General features: G+C 41.5%; 1 protein-coding gene across 3 annotated transcripts in view; it reads left to right on the forward strand.

The window, feature by feature from the left end:
• The window catches only part of DNAH7 (dynein axonemal heavy chain 7), a 262,909-nt gene that overhangs the window by 133,961 nt on the left and 108,675 nt on the right, over positions 1–20,273 (forward strand). For all 3 annotated transcript variants that reach the window (XM_069983597.1, XM_069983598.1, XM_069983599.1), the window contains 2 exons: positions 3,313–3,510; positions 18,799–18,954. In XM_069983597.1, coding sequence (XP_069839698.1) covers positions 3,313–3,510; positions 18,799–18,954 — 354 coding nt within the window. The remainder of the gene's footprint in view (positions 1–3,312; positions 3,511–18,798; positions 18,955–20,273) is intronic.

Raw genomic sequence — 20,273 nt, forward strand, 5'->3', positions numbered from 1 at the left:
TATTCCACTGGACGATTATCGTTCAGATTATCGTTAAATCGTTCGAATCTAAACGATAATCGTTCGGTTGAAATGCAGTTAACGATTAACGACCGAACGAGAAATCGTTGATCGCTTTAAAAGACCTGGACCTATTTTTATCGTTGCTCGTTCGCAAATCGTTCGCGTTGAATAAGACATCGTTCGGTCGTTCGCAATAGATACGAATGCAATAGCGAATAAATAGCGAAGAAAAAACGATCGCAATTACGATCATAAGTAACGATTATCGTTCAATGGAAATGAGTGAACGTTTTCAGGTCTTTCGCAATAGTGGTCGTTTGAGATCGTTAATCGTTAATGATATGCAAACGATAATCGTTTGGTGGAATAGGGCCCTTATACTACTGAATGAAGGATAGTAGAGACTGATACAGTAAAAGGGAACAGCGTAGATTATCATGTACAGCAGCAATGGGCGGGAGACACTATTAGTTACAGCTATAGAGGACAGGGATGACTGTTAGGTAAAGTAGCAGGGGGCAGTGAGGACTATTAGATAATCAGAGCTTTGTACATTATGTTATTGTGCCAGCGCTGCTGTTCTCTCCCGGCTCTGAACTCCTCTCACACACAAAGGAGGAGATCAGGGAGAGCATTCAAATGCCGGCCCCTCCTGTCATCCTCACTGCGATTTGTCTGCCTGTAAAGACAGACCAATCTCAGTGATTGCCAGGCCGAGCCGAATGAGCATAGGTTCCTAACTGGATACCAAAACTTGTCATTACCCGTGCGATTTCGTGCGGGGACAGTTTAACTCCGTGCATGTATGTGGTGTTGCTCTAGCGGGCACTGATCCCAGCTGTTCATGTATATAAATTACGGGAAAAAGTTAAAGGAGAAGTCCGGCCAAAATTAATTTTTGATATGTTGTTACTTATGAAAAGTTATACAAATTTCTAATGTACATTAATTATGGGAAATGCACATATAGAGCTATTTCCCTTAATTTAGTAGATCAGGAAGTGTTAGAAATATCTCTGAAGAAGTGACGTCACGACCCAGGGTGTAATTCCTATGGAGTGTCCAGCAGGGGGCGCTCTCTATATAGAAGTCTATGGGACTTTATTGTTTCTATGGGTTTCTATGTAATGTAATGTAATGTAGTGTACAGTGCTTTATTGAATGAATACATCTATGGAATACTTTGGGGAGCAAGTGTCCTTGCTCCCCAAAGTATTGCATAAATGTATTCATTCAATACATTCAATACACAGTAAGCCCGCCGATCCGCCGCATTTCCGCCGATCCGCCGCATTCCCGCCGATCCGGACCATATACATTGAACTACAGCTCCCATCATCTGCTTCTGGTATGAACAGGTGATGGGAGCTGTAGTTGGGTAATGGATATGACATGCCGCCGGGCGCAGGGGGGAGCCGCTCAGTACACAGGAGCGCTCCCCCCTCCTCCTCCTCCTTCCGTGATAACTTCCGCCTATACCAATGCTGACTCCCTGCCTGGCCGCCGCTCTCCGCTCACATATACCGGCTCCCGGCATCAGCGCGGACACCAGGATGCATCGGGAGCTGGTATGTATGGGGGGGGAGAGCGGAGAGCGGCGGCCAGGCAGGGACTCAGCATTGGTATAGGCGGAAGTTATCACGGAAGGAGGAGGAGGGGGGAGCGCTCCTGTGTACTGAGCGGCTCCCCCCTGCGCCCGGCGGCATGTCATATCCATTACCCAACTACAGCTCCCATCACCTGTTCATACCAGAAGCAGATGATGGGAGCTGTAGTTCAATGTATATGGTCCGGATCGGCGGGAATGCGGCGGATCGGCGGAAATGCGGCGGATCGGCGGGCTTACTGTGTATTGAATGTATTGAATGAATACATTTATGCAATACTTTGGGGAGCAAGGACACTTGCTCCCCAAAGTATTCCATAGATGTATTCATTCAATAAAGCACTGTACACTACATTACATTACATTACATTACATAGAAACCCATAGAAACAATAAAGTCCCATAGACTTCTATATAGAGAGCGCCCCCTGCTGGACACTCCATAGGAATTACACCCTGGGTCGTGACGTCACTTCTTCAGAGATATTTCTAACACTTCCTGATCTACTAAATTAAGGGAAATAGCTCTATATGTGCATTTCCCATAATTAATGTACATTAGAAATTTGTATAACTTTTCATAAGTAACAACATATCAAAAATTAATTTTGGCCGGACTTCTCCTTTAAAGAGATTTTTTAGCTTCTCCTGACTGGTTTGTTTTAGTGAATACTTGTATGCGCTGTGAAATTATAATTTGGAAGCATCCTATCTAATAGCGCTGTGTTAGTTCATTCCTTTGTTATTCTTACTAGAAATATACAACTAAATAACCAACTGGGTGTTACTATTTAGGGTGTCTCCCTGCTCAGTTTGACACTCGCAGATTTGATTGGATAATCTCAGACATTGCAAGGACATGCCCTCATCTGGTAATACCCAGTTGGCTATTTATTCATACACTTATTGAATAACAAAACAATTTTTTTTTAGGTTAATTTGCATTCATTTTCCAAAAGTCCACACACTACCCCTTCAACCTAAGAGCTATCTAACAGTGTCAGCAGTTTGGGATGTAAATTACAGCTTACAGATTCCCATTAACCCCTAGACGATCCTGGGAGTACCCATACGTCCTGGGCCGCCTAGGGATGTTCAGAGCGGTGCTGCGCGGCTCGCTTTAACAATTGCATCTTGTTGCTTTGTTTTACTTTGAGATTCAAGGGGAAGTCCCACGCAAGGGAAAAAATACTCATAGGCAGGGGAAAAAAGAAACAATGTTAACTTACCTGACCTTGTGCCCCGTAGCAATGCTCCGGGGTCCCGTTTACAGCTGCCAGTGACCTGCAGCCCTCCTAGCTGGTCATGACGTTGCAGCTGGAAGAGCCAGGTACATGACATACTCGGTTTCCTGCTGCAGATGACATCTGACGGCGTTCCGCAGCACCCTGGAGCAGCGCAATGGAGGCACAAGGATGGGTGCCCCAGCCTGTTTGCAGTTTTTTATTTTCTTAGGACTTCCTCTTTAATATGTACTACATTGTTCATGTCATACTGAGACACATATTATTAATGAAATTCTGTTTTGGATTTTATTTTTGCAATGATTACGGTGGAAAAAAAATACAGTGACACATCAAGCATGAACTTGGCCTGCAGATATTTTTAGGCACAGTAGCAAAAAAATGAAGAATAGCCTGGAATAACTAATGATTTATAGATCACAGAGATATGTTATATATCTGTTGTATCTCTATTTTCAGGGTGTTGGGAGATGGGAATTATGGACAGAAGACTTGAGTGCAGTGCCACCTATACCACGTGATATGATGTTTAACGAAATAATTGTACCAACTTTAGACACAATCAGGTACACAGCACTAATGAAGTTATTGACAACACACCAGAAGCCTTCTGTGTTTGTGGGTCCAACTGGTACTGGAAAAAGTACTTATATAATTGTAAGTATTAACCCTATTAGTTTTACATTAGATGTAATTATATAGTATACTATTGTAGGTTGGTTGCCCAAAAGGGATTGACTTTTGAAATCATATTTATGGCTTTTGTGATCACCATCTTTTATGGTACTTAGTCCCACTTGATATTTTTTTACTTGCAGAACGCAAAAAAACTTTTTATGGGAAAAAAATGTATGCAATTGTGTACAATCCGTTTGGATCCCTTTTTCCATTAACTTTCATTATTTAAAAAAAAAAAAAAACGGATCAAAACGAATGCATTTTGTCTCCCAGTAATTGAAAAACATTACAATTGTGTCGCTAGCAAATTTCTTTTAATAAATTTTATATTTTATATCACCATAACGCCTTGGACCTGCACCTGTTTTACCTGTCTTGGAGTGGAGGAGGATACATTTTGTGACAATGACATCATCAAGAGCGAGGCGCGTCTAAGCCCTGTTAGGCCAGCCTCTTTTTGTCAGATGACTCAGGTTGCTCTGATTGGCTGAGCAACTTGTAAGCCATCTAACATTTCTACAGAGTCAGTTAGACATCACAGGAGACAAAGTGCATCATGGGAAAGCCCAAACCAGGAAGTGAATAAAAAATGAATACACCAACCTTTCAGTTCAGTTTGTTTTTTTTAATCAGCGCCGAAGTTGTCCTTTAAGTCACACAGTCACAGCAAAGCACTTGAAATGAATCCACAGGGTGTGCTAATTTGCCTTTACATTATAAAGAGATTTTTTTTTTTAATGTTCAGTTAAAAGGTCCACAAGTATAAGGTTAATTGAATTTTTTTTAAATACCCATCCTAGTGGATTTGAATGGGTTTTCTCAATTGCCAGCTGGTGATGAAGCAAATATTTCCCTAATTAATATTTTCCTAATGAATGAGTGACTATGTGATATGAGATTGCAAGGTGCCTTCTAGAGCAGAAGCAGTTTTTTCCAGCATTTTTATTTTTTTGCTTTATATAAAGTCTACATGCCTTAAAGGAGTATACCAGCATGAGAAAAGAAAATATAAATTTAGAATTTTTTCAGGATTCTTTTACTAATAAAAAAACCGCATACTCACCTGCTCCAATCCTCTGCAGCAACCAGTTGCCACGGTGTGCCACTGCTTACCACTTCTTCTGACATGTAAGCTCTTCAGGAAATACCTGTCACTGGCTGTGAATTTTTGCTGTGGACACTCATTCGCTGACATAAATTGCAGGGTTGACACCCTAGAGCAAGTGGTAAGTTGTGGTTATCCACTGCTTTCAGGATGGCAGTTGCAGTCGATTCGGGCAGGTGGGCATGCACTGGTTTTTAATTGTTCATTCTGTTATTTTTAGTTTAAAGCGACTCTGTACCCACAATCTGACCCCCCCAAAACCACTTGTACCTTCGGATAGCTGCCTTTAATCCAAGATCTGCCTGGGTCATTCCATTCCTAATGATGAGGAGGGCGGGGAGGAGGGACAGAGAGGCTGTGCCAGCCTAATGCATAAACATTCTAAGCCCCAGCCGTTGGGCACGGGCAGACAGTTTAAACGACGTTTTTTAGGACAATAACTGCATCACCTGCCGAATGGACCCCAGTACAGATCTTGGATAAAAAGCAGCTATCCGAAGGTACAAGTGGTTTGGGGGGGGGGGGGGGTCAGATTGTGGGTACAGAGTTGCTTTAATATTTGTTAAGAAAAACTGGGAAATTACTGTTAAACAGTATAGAAAAAGGTGATGATTTTATTTTTATAGTCAGGTAATGCACAGAAATGTTTCTTATGTCAATACAAATGTTCATACAAAACTGTATATGGTCTGCGTTTTGGATAAAATGTATATTTATTCCATTTAGTGTTATGCTATTGCTGCTTAGTAATCTGTTAGTTCTTTTCTATTTCTGAATTAATCTTGTCATGTGTGAAACTTGATTTGGTTGCAAGCATAGCTTCCCTCATTGACTATTGAAATAGGTTATGTTAATGAACTGTATACCCTGTAAACAACATTAATTGTGTTAATGAACAGTAAGTAGTAGACTTAAGTCGGTGAAACATTTCATTTAAAATACATTTTCCATTATTATGGTAATGTTTAAAGCAACTATTTTACATTTTTATTATATATTCATAATCTATACATACTTTTTATTTTACCTTATGTTTTACTCATTTTCTTCAGCTCTCCTATCTGCCTAATTTTATAGCCCTCACATGCATATGCATGACAATGAATGGTTTCCTAGTTAGCTGTGCTGCATTTTAAAAATTATGACATCAGCACATGACAAGGAATCATTCTAAAGTACTTCATTTTATAGATTTATACGCCATAATATTTCTGTAGCCATCCATGTTCCTTCATTTGTGATCTAATGAAACATCACAAATAACCCCATTAGTTGTTCACTTAAATGGGATTTCCCATCTTGTGATGTGATTGCATATCGCTAGGATAAGCAATTGGTAACAGGTTTAGGCCATAATTACGAACAGTTTTTGACACTAAAATGCCTGTTAAGGCTATGGTCGCACCAGGGCTGTGGAGACGGTGAGATCCAAGTCTGACTCCTGAATTTTATCAGGGACCTACTGCGAATACAGCCTCCTCCTGCTGCCACTGCCCGGAGAGGAGCCGCGCTCCCCCCGGGCAGTTAACCTCATAGATGCCGTGGTCGATGCGACCGCAGCGTCTATGGGGAGATTTGTGGCCTAAGGGGGAGATCGGGCAGCGGGAGGAGGCTGTGGCATGTTGCCTCCTCCTGCCGCCACTGCCTGGTTTTCCCTCCAGCTCCTTTCCCCCCGAATTGCTTCCCCCCACCCCGATCCCCTCCTTTTGCTGTGTGCCCCCCCGTCCCCGTGCTCTCCCTCCTCTATGCTTTCCCCTCCCTGTGCTGCTCCCCCTCCCGGCCGTTCCCCCCGCCCCGATCTCCCTCCCGTGCTCCACAGATCTTCCCCCTGAGCAATCGCGCGGCATCGGGGGGTTACCATAGTAACCCAAATGCCACCCGGTGTGGCTGGGTTACTATGATATACAACGATCAGACCCCTAACACTGACTGCTCATTCAATATACAGTATAATGTATTACAGCACACATCATATGCTGTAATGCATTATACTGTATATATGTACCTGAAAAGTAAAAAAAAAAAACACACACACACACACAAATACATAAATAAATTAATAAATATACACGTTCCCCACCCCCTTTATAAATGATCCCCTATAAATAAAGTACACATATTTCACATATTTGGTATCGCCACGTCCGTAATGACCCTGTCTATTAACCTGTTACATTAATTATACCGCCCGATTAATGCCATAAAAAATAAAAACTAACCAAAATTGAAATTTTTTTAATCCCGCCACCTAAAAAATATAGAAAAAAGCTATCGAATTGTCACATGTACCTAAAAGGTCTACCACTAAAAGCGTCAGCTTATGCCGCAAAAAAAATCCCTCACATAACTCCATTGGCGAAAAAATTTAAATAGTGCAGGTCTTACAATATGCAAGACACAAACAGTATTTATAGTATAAATGCCATAAACTATAACAAAAGCTATATAAAATGGATATCGCTGTAATCGTACCGACCTGATGAATGACAATAATATGTCATATGTGAAGTATAGTAAACGGCGTACAAAAAAATGATGAAAAACTGCTGCTAAATTGTGTTTTTTCTTTGTCATATGCCCCCCAGAATGGTACAGATGAAAACATCAACTCGTCCTACACAAATATTTTGGCACCCCAAGGCCTCTGTGACATGGTATAATGGCTAAAAAAAAAATGAAATAAGAAAAGACCCCATGAATACACAAGGCTTCTGTCATGTCTGCGGCCTGTGGTTAAGTCAGTGGTTAAGTGACGCAATGCGGCCTCATAAGGGGGATTTCTAGAAACATTGGAATATAGTTAGTATTTGCTGTGTTAGGCTATGTTCACACAACTTTTTCTTCACCTCTGTTTAAAATGGCGTCCGTTATTTTGAGTCTAAAATAACGTTTTTTGAAGCCTGGCATCCCCTTAGTGCAATGACAGGTGTTTGCACATTATTTTAGTTTGGGGTTACTAATTGCCCTTTGGTTTTGGCTTAGTTGAAAAATCCATTGAATTTAATAGTAAAAAAGGGAGAAAGAACGGTGACAAAAGAAGAACTGTGTGTGAACTAATAAAAAACGTCCGCTATTTTCAAAAAACGTTCGAATATAATGTTCATGTTCATTAATTTGACGTCCGCTGCAAAAATGTCCATTTTTCAATGCATTGTGTGCATTGGACGTCTGTCTTCCCATTGACTCCAATGCAATGGCATTGCAGTCAGTTCAATTGCGACAAAAACAGAGGTTTTTTTAACCTCTTCAGGAGATATGACGTACCCGTACGTCATATGTCCTCATTAGCACTTCAAAGCGGGGTCGCGCGGCGACCCCGCTTTGAAGCGCCGTGGTCCCGAGTGCCGCATGTAGCCCGGGACCGCCGCTATTAGCGGGCGCGGTCTGATCGCCCGTGCCCGCTAATTAGCTAATCGGAGGCAGCTGTCAAAGTTGACAGCTGCCTCCGATTACCGGAGGCAACCGTTCCCTGTCTGATGCCGGCCGGGGACTCGTCCAAGATGGCGCCGTCCCCGCCTCGGCACTCGTTTGTTTCCGGCTGCAGCAGCCGAAAGCAAAGGAGTGCCGATCTCATTGATCTTTGCTGTATATCTATACAGCAAAGATCTCAATGAGAGATCAAAGTATATATACTAGAAGTCCCCTAGAGGGGCTTCTAGTATATGTGTAAAAAAAAAAAAAAAAAGTGTTGTTTATAGTAAAAAGCCCCCTCCCCTAATAAAAGTCTGAATCACGCCCCTTTTCCCAGGTTTTAAATAAAAGTAAACAAATAAATAAACATGTTTGGTATCAATGCGTGCGTAATCGCCTGAACTATTAATTAATCACATTCCTTATCTCGCACGGTAAACGGCGTCAGCGCAAAAAAAATCCCAAAGTGCAAAATTGCGCATTTTTGGTCGCATCAAATCCAGAAAAATTTTTATAAAAATGACACCTGACACAGCCCCATAGACCCAAGAATAAAAGCGTTATAAGCCTGGGAATGGAGCAATTTTAAGGAACGTATATTTGTTAACAATGGTTTGAATTTTTTATAGGCCATCAGATACAATATAGGTTATACATGTTATGTTAATCGTAACGACTTGAGGAACATGCATAACAAGTCAGTTTTACCCCAGGGCGAATGGCGTAAAAACACAGTTCCCCCAAATAAAAGAAATGCGTTTTTTTTTTTTCAATTTCACCACACTTTGAATTTTTTTCTGGTTTTGTAGTGTACCAAATGCAAAAATTCAGCCTGTCATTGCAAAGTACAATTAGTGACGCAAAAAATAAGGGCTCATATGGGTTTCTAGGTGGAAAAATGCAAGTGCTATGGCCTTTTAAACACAAGGAGGAAAAACCGAAAACGCAAAAACGAAAATGGGCCCCGTCCTTAAGGGGTTAAATAGCGAAATCGGACATTTTTTCTCCATTTTTTACATTGTGTGAACATAGCCTTAGAGTAAAAAAAATGGATTAAAATGGAATATCTGCCAAAAAAAGTGAAAATTTTAAATGTCCCCTCCAACTTGCTTAAATTTCTGCGAAACACCTATAGGGTTAATGAACTTATGAACTGTTACTTTGAATACTTTGAGGGGTGCAGTTTTTACAATGGAGGGATTTATGGGGGTAACTAACATACAGGTGCCATAAATCCACTTCAGAACTAAACTGGTCCCTAATAAAATCAGAATCGCTGCAAAATTTTGAAGCCCTCTAACATCATAACAAGTAAAAGGACGTTCACCAAATGACGTCACCATAAAGTAGACGTGTCGTAGATGTTGCAGTAATAATTAGTTTATGTGACTTAACTATTTTTCTCAGAAAAAGAGAATTTTGAATATAAAGGATTGTAATTTTTTAGAAATTTTTGCGCAAATGTTGTTTTTTTTACAAAAAACTACTAAGTGTATCAACCAAAGTATACCACAAACATAAACAGGAATATGTCACGAAAAAACAATCTCAGAATAACTGCGATAGTTAAAATAGTTATAACTATATAAAGAGAGACAGGTCAGATTTAAAAAATAGGCCCTGGGCATTAAGGCCAAAACAGGCAGAAGAGGCAAGGGGTAATAAATGGCCAGTTACATACCAGGTTTTTTTTTTTATTTTACACTGGTGTAAAATAGAACTGGCTCAGCATCTTTTTTCAAATGTCCTACATGGTCCTGGGGAGACTTCTGACTGAATAAGGCAAAGAAATAAAGAAAATTCTCCTCTTTGTGTGTGTGTGGTGGATGCAGCTAGTCTCCAGCCACCAACCATGTCCTAAGGAACTCAAAACTAGACTAGATGGAGCAGGTGGTCTTTTTCTGCTGACAATCTATTGCATCTCTAATTTTCTGCATTTTCTTTCTAACTAAATATTTGCCATATACAAAGGAAAACTGCTAACAATGCCAGATACAAGTGATATAGTGACATAGGCCCAGATTTATCATCTCTGTCAGCGCCTAGAATACCCCTGTAATCTCTGCCTCTCTCTCAAACACACACGCAGCCTGCTGCAACCATAGCAGGCACACATGAAGCCTGCTGCAACCATAGCGCACACACACGTGTAGCCTGCTGCAGCCATAGCACACTGAAAAGGAACACACAATTTTTTTCCAGAGTGAAAACATCACATTGAGGACAGAGTTTACAGAGTCGACTGATCATGTCTTTTGGTTCTGACACAAAATCATCCGGCACGCATCGCTATGTGTAACAGTGATACGCAGCCCCCGGTTGAAGAATGTGTAAAGAAAAAAATAAAGTTCATACATTGCCTCTCTGCACTTCCCAGTGTCTTCGTGTCTTCTTCCCACTCCCCCCAGCTTCCATTGCAACTTCAGAGCTGCCCTCTGAAGTGACAAGCTGCTCAGCCAATTACTGGCTGTGATGGTACCACCTGTCACTTCATACAGTGGCTCTGAAGTTGCATTGGCGGCTACAGGGAGAAGACAGGAAGACATCGGGTAGTGTGGAGAGGTTATGTATGAACTTTACTTTATTTTATTTTTATGAACAACTAGAAAATGTACCCGGCGCTGCCCGGGTATAAAGTGTCAGTGTGTTAATTAGATTTGTTCTAAGGTGCCCAGGAGGCCAAGCTAAAGATATTGTTTCATCTGAGTTAATCAGTGGAATTAGTGTATACCTGTAGTGCATAGTTGGAGGGGTTCTGTATACCCACAATGTACAGTTTTTAGGGGTCTCCCATATCTGTAGTGCATAGTTGGGGGGGCTGTATACCTATAGTGTATAGTTGGGGGGGCTGTATACCTATAGTGTATAGTTGGGGGGGTCCTGTATACCTGTAGTGTATAGTTGAGGGGAGGTCCTGTATACCTGCAGTGTACAGTTGGTGAAGGTCCTGTATACCTGTAGTGTATAGTTCGGGGGTCCTGTATACCTGTAGTATATAGTTGGTGCTGTATACCTGTAATGTATAGTTGGTGGAGGTCTTGTATACCTGTAGTTTATAGTTTGTGGGTCCTGGATACCTGTAGTGTATAATTGGTGGAGGTCTTGTATACCTGTAGTATATAGTTTGGGGGTCCTGTATACCTGTAGTGCATAGTTTGAGGGTCCTGTATAACTGTAGTATAGAGTTGGTGGAGGTCCTGTATACCTGTAGTGTATAGTTTGGGGTCCTATATACCTGTAGTATATAGTTGGTGGAGTTCCTGTATACCTGTAGTATATAGCTTTGGGGTCCTGTATACCTGTAGTATAGAGTTGTTGAAGGTGCTGTATACCTGTATTATAGAGTTGGTGTAGGTCCTGTATACCTGTAGTGTATAGTTTTGAGGTCCTGTATACCTGTAGTGTATAGTTTGGGGTCCTATATACCTGTAGTATATAGTTGGTGGAGTTCCTGTATACCTGTAGTGTATAGTTTTGGGGTCCTGTATACCTGTAGTGTATAGTTTGGGGTCCTGTATACCTGTAGTATATAGTTGGTGGAGGTCCTGTATACCTGAAGTATATAGTTGGTGGAGTTCCTGTATACCTGTAGTGTATAGTTTTGGGGTCCTGTATACCTCTAGTGTAAAGTTTGGGGTCCTGTATACCTGTAGTATATAGTTTGTGGAGGTCCCGTGCACCTGTAGTGTATAGTTTTGGGGTCCTCTATACCTGTAGTGTCCTGTATACCTGCAGGGCCGTATTTACCCGTATGGCAGTGTTATTCAGTTACAGTGTGTCGGTATTGGTCATGTCTGGTATGGCGGTATTATCCAGTCACAGTATGGCGGTATTGGTCAGGTCTGGAGTGGCGGTGTTCTCCAGTCACAGTGTGGCGGTATTGGTCAGGTCTGGTATAGTGGTGTTATCCAGTCACAGTATGGCGGTATTGGTCAGGTGTGGTATGGCAGTGTTATCCAGTCACAGTATGGCAGTATTGGTCAGGTCTGGTATGGCAGTGTTATCCAGCACAGTATGGCGGTATTGGTCAGGTCTGGTATAGCAGTTTTTTCCAGTCATAGTTTGGTGGTATTGGTCAGGTGTGTTATGACAGTGTTACCCAGTCACAGTATGGCGGTATTGGTCAGGTCTGGTGTGGCGGTGTTATCCAGTCACAGTATGGCGGTATTGGTCAGGTCTGATATGACAGTGTTATCCAGTCACAGTATGGCAGCATTGGTCAGGTCTGGTGTGGCAGTGTTATCCAGTCACAGTATGGCAGCATTGGTCAGGTCTGGTGTAGCAGTGTTATCCAGTCACAGTATGGCGGTATTGGTCAGGTCTGGTATGGAGTTGTTATCCAGTCACAGTATGGCAGTATTGGTCAGGTCTGATATGACAGTGTTATCCAGTCACAGTATGGCAGCATTGGTCAGGTCTGGTGTGGCAGTGTTATCCAGTCACAGTATGGCAGCATTGGTCAGGTCTGGTGTAGCAGTGTTATCCAGTCACAGTATGGCGGTATTGGTCAGGTCTGGTATGGAGTTGTTATCCAGTCACAGTATGGCAGTATTGGTCAGGTCTGGTGTGGCGGTGTTATCCAGTCACAGTATTGCGGTATTGGTCAGGTCTGGTATGGCAGTGTTATCCAGTCACAGTATGTCGGTATTGGTCAGGTCTGGTATGGCAGTCTTATCCAGTCACAGTATGACGGTATTGGTCAGGTCTGGTGTGGTGGTTTTGGTCAGGTCTGGTGTGGCGGTGTTACAGTAAATGTGACGTCTGGAGCTATAACCTACCAGTCCTGATGCTAATTGGTGAGTGAGGATGGGGCATCCTCAGGTTTAGTGCTTAGGGAAGCAGCAGCTGGTAATACTGCCCTGTATACCTGTATAGATGGAGTAGGGGTCCTGTGTGAGGCAGCTGCCCTAGCAACCACAACTCCCTGTGAAAATGAAAGCAGAAATCCTATTGGTTGCTAAGGCTCCAACTGCCGTTTTCTATGGGCAGCTGCAGCTAATTATATCACCTGTGTTTGCAGTGTGGAGATTTTCCAATTCATCTCTATGGGGCGCCGCTCATCCCCCTCCTCTCCCGTACATCTGGCGGGGACGGGACCTTCGCTAAAACCTTCCTGGGCACCCGATGTATCTGTGTGCCAAATTTGTGGTCAAACGGTTCAGGCGTTTGGAAGTCTATATGGTACAGACAGACAGACAGACTTTCATTTTCATGATATAGATGTCAGTGCAGCCCTAGCTGCACAATAATTGAGCTATGTAATAGTCTCAGATTGGCGCTTGTTTACTAAAGTGATCTGGTCATCTAATACGGTCCCTAAAGCTGATATTATTGCTGGAATCAAAAGGTTCCAGGGGGACATTTTTACTTTTTTTATTTAAAATGAATTAGTCTAAATCAGAAGCACTTAATGTTTCTCTCGCCCTTGAAGTGGTCTCACACTCCAGACCTCCTTCTGAGTCCGCTGGTCTGCTAGAGCAATTAAGTATCTGGGTATCTATTTGCCCTCGAAGCTGAAGGATCTCTTTCAACTTTACTCCCCTGCAGTTTTAGGCAATGTACAATTATGCTGCACCACATGGAGTAAAGGGACATTCACCTGATTTGGAAGAATGTGATATTAAAAACGACCTTGCTTCCCAAGCTGCTTATGCCTTTCAATGTCTCCCGGAGAAGAATCTTGAAAGCTTACTTCAAATCCCTCTCTTCCATCCAGATTAGATTTATCTGGGGCTTCAATCCTGCTAGGTTGAAGAGGACACTGATATGCAGAGCTACGTTGCGCCGGGTAGTGGCCCTATCGGATTTGCAGAGTTACTGTCAGGCATTGGTCTTTTTAAAGGTAATAGACTGGATGCACCACAGTCACCTTCAAATTATGGGTTTCAATCAGTCTTTCACCGGCATACCCCTGAGCAGCATTTCTTGGAGTTTTAGTCACATCCGTCTATCTGCCCCATTACTTCAGCATGCAACGAGGTTGCTTCGCGTTCCAGCCTTCTTCCCCTGAATTGTATCAGCCCTATTATTTCAGCATGCAACGAGGTTGGTACGCGTTCCAGCCTTCTTCCCCTGAATTCCCCAATGATGCCAATACTTGGTCATCCAGACTTCTCACCTGGGTTCAGAAAGTAGAGAATAGCGAAGAAGCACAGAGATTCTTCTTTCATTGCCAACTCCTCCTGGCTGTTGACCTCAGCTCTGGTCGCCCTGTTGGAACCAATGCCCCTGGGCCCGTGAAGGGTGAACCAACTGTCCCATTTTCTCAATTTTCTTTCCTCCTCTAATCTGACTCCAAATCTTATTTTGAGGTGCTTTGTTCGGGAGAAGACCCTGTGAGACGTGCTTTGTCTCTAATCTATGCAAAGTTGCTGTCGTCGCCCAACCCTGATCCTCCACTCTTCCTGATTAAGTGGCAGGAGGACTTGCAGTTGACGCTGACTCCAACCCAGCGGTTGAACATACTCAGCTCTGCTCATAAGTGCTCTATAAGTTCCAGATTTCAGCTGGATACAAGATCCTGTCCCGCTGGTACTGAGTCCCCTTCAAATTACATGCCATCTGACCTAAATCTGACCTTAAAGTGACACTTTCACCCCCTATTTGCATTTTGATTGCTTTTCACAAAGGGTAAATGTTACAGCTTTCATTACTTATTTTATATGACACCTCATGGTGCTTGTTCTGGTAAAAAGTCGTTTTAATCACCTGTGGATTGGTATATGTGGGCGGGCCTTGCGGCCTTTGTGCCACATTGTTCTGCCCCTAGCACCACTTATCCCCGCCCCATCCGTATCCGTGACGTCATTACGGCATAGACCCCGCCCCCTCAGCGGCCATTGGTGTGGGACAATCTAGGGGGATGGAGCCTAGAGCTTTAGGCTGGCCCTTCCAATGGCTGCTGAGGGGGCGGGTCATATGCGGCAATGATGTCATGGATGGGGCGGGGCTAAATGGCACTAGGGGCGGGGCGATGTGGCACATAGGCCGCGAGGCCCCCCCCCCATATACCAATCCACAGGTGATAAAAATTACTTTTTACCAGAACAAGCACCATGTGGTATAATATAAAATAAGTAATGAAAGCTGTAACATTTAACCTTTACACCTGTGGAGAGCAGTCAAAATCCAAAAAGGGGTGACAGTGTCACTTTAAATGTTGGTGTGGCAGTGCCTTGGAGGGCAGTTATTCTGGTCTTGCTCCTTGCTTTCGTCCTTTTAGGAACAAGTAAAGGAGGTGTCCTGTAAAGTAACGGGCCTCACATTTGAGTTTACCCCGGTTCTCTTTCTACTTTATCGCAGCAAGATGTCCATCAAAAAGCATAGGAGATCAGTTCTGCATTTCCTGGTTATGGCAGCACGTGGTTTTATCCTGTTGTACTGGAACTGTACCGAACCCCCTCCCATTTCACTCTGGATAAGCAAGGGGAATGAGGTGATGAAAATGGAGGATCTGATGTCATCCTTGCACGACTCTTAATGCCAGATTCCACCAGACCTGGGTGCCATGGGCTAAATTCCAGGAAACTGAGGAGTATGTGGCCCTGCTAAAGGTGCCTGTGCCTAAGGATAAGCTTTCTTGAGCCACCTTTGCTCTGGGGTTTGCTGTCCCTGCCCATTTTTCTTGGTTTTCTAGTTATTGGAAAAGGTAGGTTGGGGTTCGTTGAGGAGATTTTCCTCCTGCCATTTATTAGTGTTATAGGACTATGTTTCATAATTATTTGTTGCACATCAGTGTTTTGTACTCACTGTTCAGCTGTTTTTTTTTTAATTATTATTATATTGTACTCTGGAGGTCCTCTCTGTACCGACCTGCCAAAGGTGGTTTTCAGTTTAAATAGAAGAATAAAAGAATTAATTTAAAAAAATGGTTTCAGAGGCTAAATCACCTTATTGTATGTAATACTATACTATTATGAATGTGGAAATTGTTAATTTCTTGCTATAGATCCACACTACTCATAAAAACAAAATAATTATTCTGTCTCAGCCATGTGTTAAATCACATTATCTTTCCATTTCATTTCAATATATGGCATTATATTGTGTATTATTTTCTGATCATTTTGAAAAAAAAAGGCTATCTCCAAATCCATCAATGGGAATTTCTCTCATTCATCTTTCAAGCAGCATCAAGCAATGAAATGTTTATTTGAGCAATAATGCCCCAATGATCTCACTCACAATCATCTAAGTAGTCCCTGGTGCCTCATGTCATTGTACATGCTTATCTTTTTCAGTTTTAATTAGGGTAGTTCTAAAAATTCAATCAATCATATTGTTACTGTTAGACATATAACATCCCCTGTGTGGGTTTTTATGTTTCCATCTTAAATAAGTTTATTGCTATTGGGAATTTTGTTTACCGGGCCAGTAGTTATACTGACATCATTGAATGTGATTTCTCACAGTAGCACACATAATTTGTGTAAGAGCGCTATAAAGGACTGATAATGATATTGTATAAATTTACATATATTAAAGATATACTCATTCCATGCAACTCAATTCAGAGTGTAGATGTATCGTATCCTTTCAAACCTGCATAATATTTTGTTGTATCACAAGCCATGATTGACCTGAATTCTATTCTTTATGCACGCATGTGTATATTTGTTTTTCGTAACCAGGACTGAATGATGTTTTGGTCTAAGGACTTGCCATATCAGCGATCATAATGGGCGGTTATAGTTCTAGTCAATCTTTGCAAATTAACTCTCTTTACTGTGTCAATATAGTGTCATATAAGTTGTTTCTTTGGAACTTAGCAAATACTTGTAATGTACTATGTTCTGCTTTACATTTTCAATAAAGGTACAGGTAATTGTTTGGAGTAAACAAGCTCTTTAGCAGATAAAATATTCATAAATAAATTATTCATCTCATGCCTGTATAGACAATGGGGAAGATTTATCAAACATGGTGTAAAGTGAAATTGGCTCAGTTGCCCCTAGCAACCACTCAGATTCCACCTTTATTTTCCACAGTCTGTGAGGAATGAAAGATGAAATCTGATTGGTTGCTAGGGGCAACTGAGCTAGTTTCACTTTACACCATGTTTGATAAATCTCCCCTAATATGTATGTTATTCACCTGTAGTCGTAGCAGACAGACTAACTTCATATAGACATTCATGTATATGAGACACAAGTTTATAGTTTTTATTGCCATATATAAACAAAATATTAACATATAGTTTATGGCGAACTATAAACAGTAAAGTTGCTTTTTTATGATGTCTGTAATTTTTAAGTTTACTACAGTTTCTACTATTTAAAGTGTCACTATCATTATAACTTTCCAAACTTCCAAACCAACAGTAGATGTGATATAAGGCAAGTTTGCAATTTACATTTTTTTTTGTTATCATGGAGGAAACGGCACTTCCTGTGTTCTGAGTCTAAAGGCAAGAAGTGCTGTGTTTCCCAGGTCATCTGCGCGCTCACAGAGAAGGTAGTCATTTGCTTGACAGGTGTATTGAGCCATGACTCTCTGTAATGACCAGAATTCATGTGTTTAGTCTTTTTTAGAGATGAGCGAACCGGGTTCAAGTCCATCCGAACCCGAACGATCGGCATTTGATTAGCGGTGGCTGCTGAACTTGGATGAAGCTCTAAGGTTGTCTGGAAAACATGGATACAGCCAATGACTATATCCATGTTTTTCACATAGCCTTAGGGCTTTATCCAACTTCAGCAGCCACCGCTAATCAAATGCCGAAAGTTCGGGTTCGGATGGACTCGAGCATGCTCGAGGTGCGCTCATCTCTAGTCTTTTTTTTATAAACCAGCACAAGACTAAAAATCTGCCTGCAGGAGACTGGTCCTGGATTTGTTGTAAGTACAGCTTTGTTTTACACCATGATAACAACAAAAGAAAAAGAATGTAAATTGCAAACTTAATTTATATCACATTTATTGTTAATTTAGATTTTAAAGTTTTAAGGGCAGTGACACTTTAAGCTCACTATGGGTACATGCAAGAGTGTATTTAGTAACAATGATGGTATCATATTCTGCCCTTTGTGATCAAGAAAGCATTTCACAAAGCGCTTGATACGCTTTGATCTTACAGCAAGTATCAAATCCAGTTCTAGGCTTTAAGTATACTGTTTCTTCAAAAAGCCATAAGCATATTCATAAAGACTGTATAAAAATCTGCATTGTGTAAATCTGGCCTAAATATGAAATTCTAAAATGGCATTTGGCTCAGCTTGGTGAACGGCAGCAGAAAAAATAAAACAGGCAAAACAGTGAAATAAACATGTGGAAACATAGATGTGGGATGCTATAAGATTCAGTGAGTTTTTTTAAAGGTGAACTATCAACAGGTTAGACAAATCTAACCTGCTGATATGTCCCTATTGCACAGGAGACGCAGAGGAGGACGGTGAAACTGTTAGGAACACTGTGGGGAGGGGTCCATATACGCCAATCCACCCTGGCTGGCCAGCCCCCCCCAGTGCCCCTAGCAGTTTTACGGACCGTGAGGAACACAACTAACTGCACTGGAATGTCGCTGAGAAGGATGGTAAGGCACATGCCCTCCTCCTCTGCCTCTTCTGTGCAATAGGGACATATCAGCAGGTTAGATATATCTAACCTGCTGATAGTTCCCCTTTATAGTTTACATGGTGCTGCTAGGTAACAGAAGGTAGCAAATATCTAAGCAGGTTAAAGTCAGAAAATTATTCATTTTAAATTGCAAATTGGAAATAACTAAAATTACCATTTAAATATATTTTTTTTTAGGATTTCTTGTTAAATAATTTGGACAAAGAGGTATACAAACCATTGCTGATCAACTTCTCAGCTCAGACAACAGCCGCTCAAACCCAGAACATTATTATGTCCAAACTTGACAAAAGAAGGAAAGGAGTCTATGGTCCTCCTCTAGGAAAGAAAACGGTAACAATAACTTTTTTTTTAACATACTTTGTGAAAGGGTAGAGCAGTCTTGATACTTACACACAGTAGAAAACTAGACAGTTGTTTGTATGATTTCCCTATAAGACAGTACAATCAGCAGGGATTAACCCCTTAATGATGATGATGTGTAATGTTTTAACTTTAATTATTCTTCTTTAATACGCCAGCATAAAATTACACATTTGATACTTAAACAGCTGTAATGACCAGCAGAATAAAATTTGCTTCATTAACTTCATGAACAACATAAACATAACTTCACAACAACATAAATAGAAAATCACAAATAAATGGTAAACGCAATATTTTGTTAAGAAGTTATCTCTCAAAAATTGGCACTCGCACTGTTGCATTAACATTATGTAAAAGTGCTCAAACGTAAAAAAAATGGCATAATGTACAATGTATAATGAGCCATAGAAGAAAGTTAAAGGGTTTATCTGGCTATGCAAAACAATAGCTGTACGGTTGCAAGTGTATAAAAAAACAATTAAGAAACTATGCTTTCCTCTCCACGCTCCCCCGTAGTCCTACTACAGGTCTTCCCCAAGACTATCCTGCCTCCACTTCCGAGATTCACTCGACTCGGGAATGACAGCCCACTCAGCCAATCACTGGACGTGACAGGACAGCGCCACAGCTAAGCCGGCTGTCATCCCCAAAATAAGTTAGTCTCAGAGCTGGAGGTGGGATCGTCCTAGGGGGGATGCCAGAGACTTGTAGGAAGAAACTGGGGGAGTGCAAAGAGGTAAATATAGCTTCCCTATTATTTTTTTTTACATCCTTGCAACCATAAAGCTGTTGTTTTGTATAGCAGAATAACCCTGTTAACTTGATACTTTTACCGTAAATAGGGGAAAACAAATAAAAACCAGTGTTAGAGTTGCCTTTTTGTTTCTTTTACCCTGCCAGCCCACCAAGGCCTCATAAGGTGTACAATAACTGCAAACGTGGGGGCCCTCTTTATGCCCTTGACTGCGATTAAATCCCATTGTCATACCAGTGATTGCATTCCAGTGATGCCAATGGGGTGAAAGAGGGAGCGCCCTTCAACTGAAACTACTTAGATGCTTGCAGCCATCCGACTGTAAAATCTAGAGGTTTAAAAATAGGGGATTAAAAAATTCTCATATTCTGGATGTTAGAGACAGTAAAATCTGTGACATTTAACATAAGACGCCTTATACCAGGCTCTTCTTGCCTTACCAGAAAAAAAGAAGAAATAAGGCCTATTAGCAACCACTGTGAAAATAGTTTTTATTGTGTAAAAGTAGTGAAACATAAAAAAGTGTATCAAT

Source organism: Dendropsophus ebraccatus, chromosome 9 (genome assembly GCF_027789765.1).
Source record: "Dendropsophus ebraccatus isolate aDenEbr1 chromosome 9, aDenEbr1.pat, whole genome shotgun sequence".
Classification (NCBI taxonomy): domain Eukaryota; kingdom Metazoa; phylum Chordata; class Amphibia; order Anura; family Hylidae; genus Dendropsophus; species Dendropsophus ebraccatus.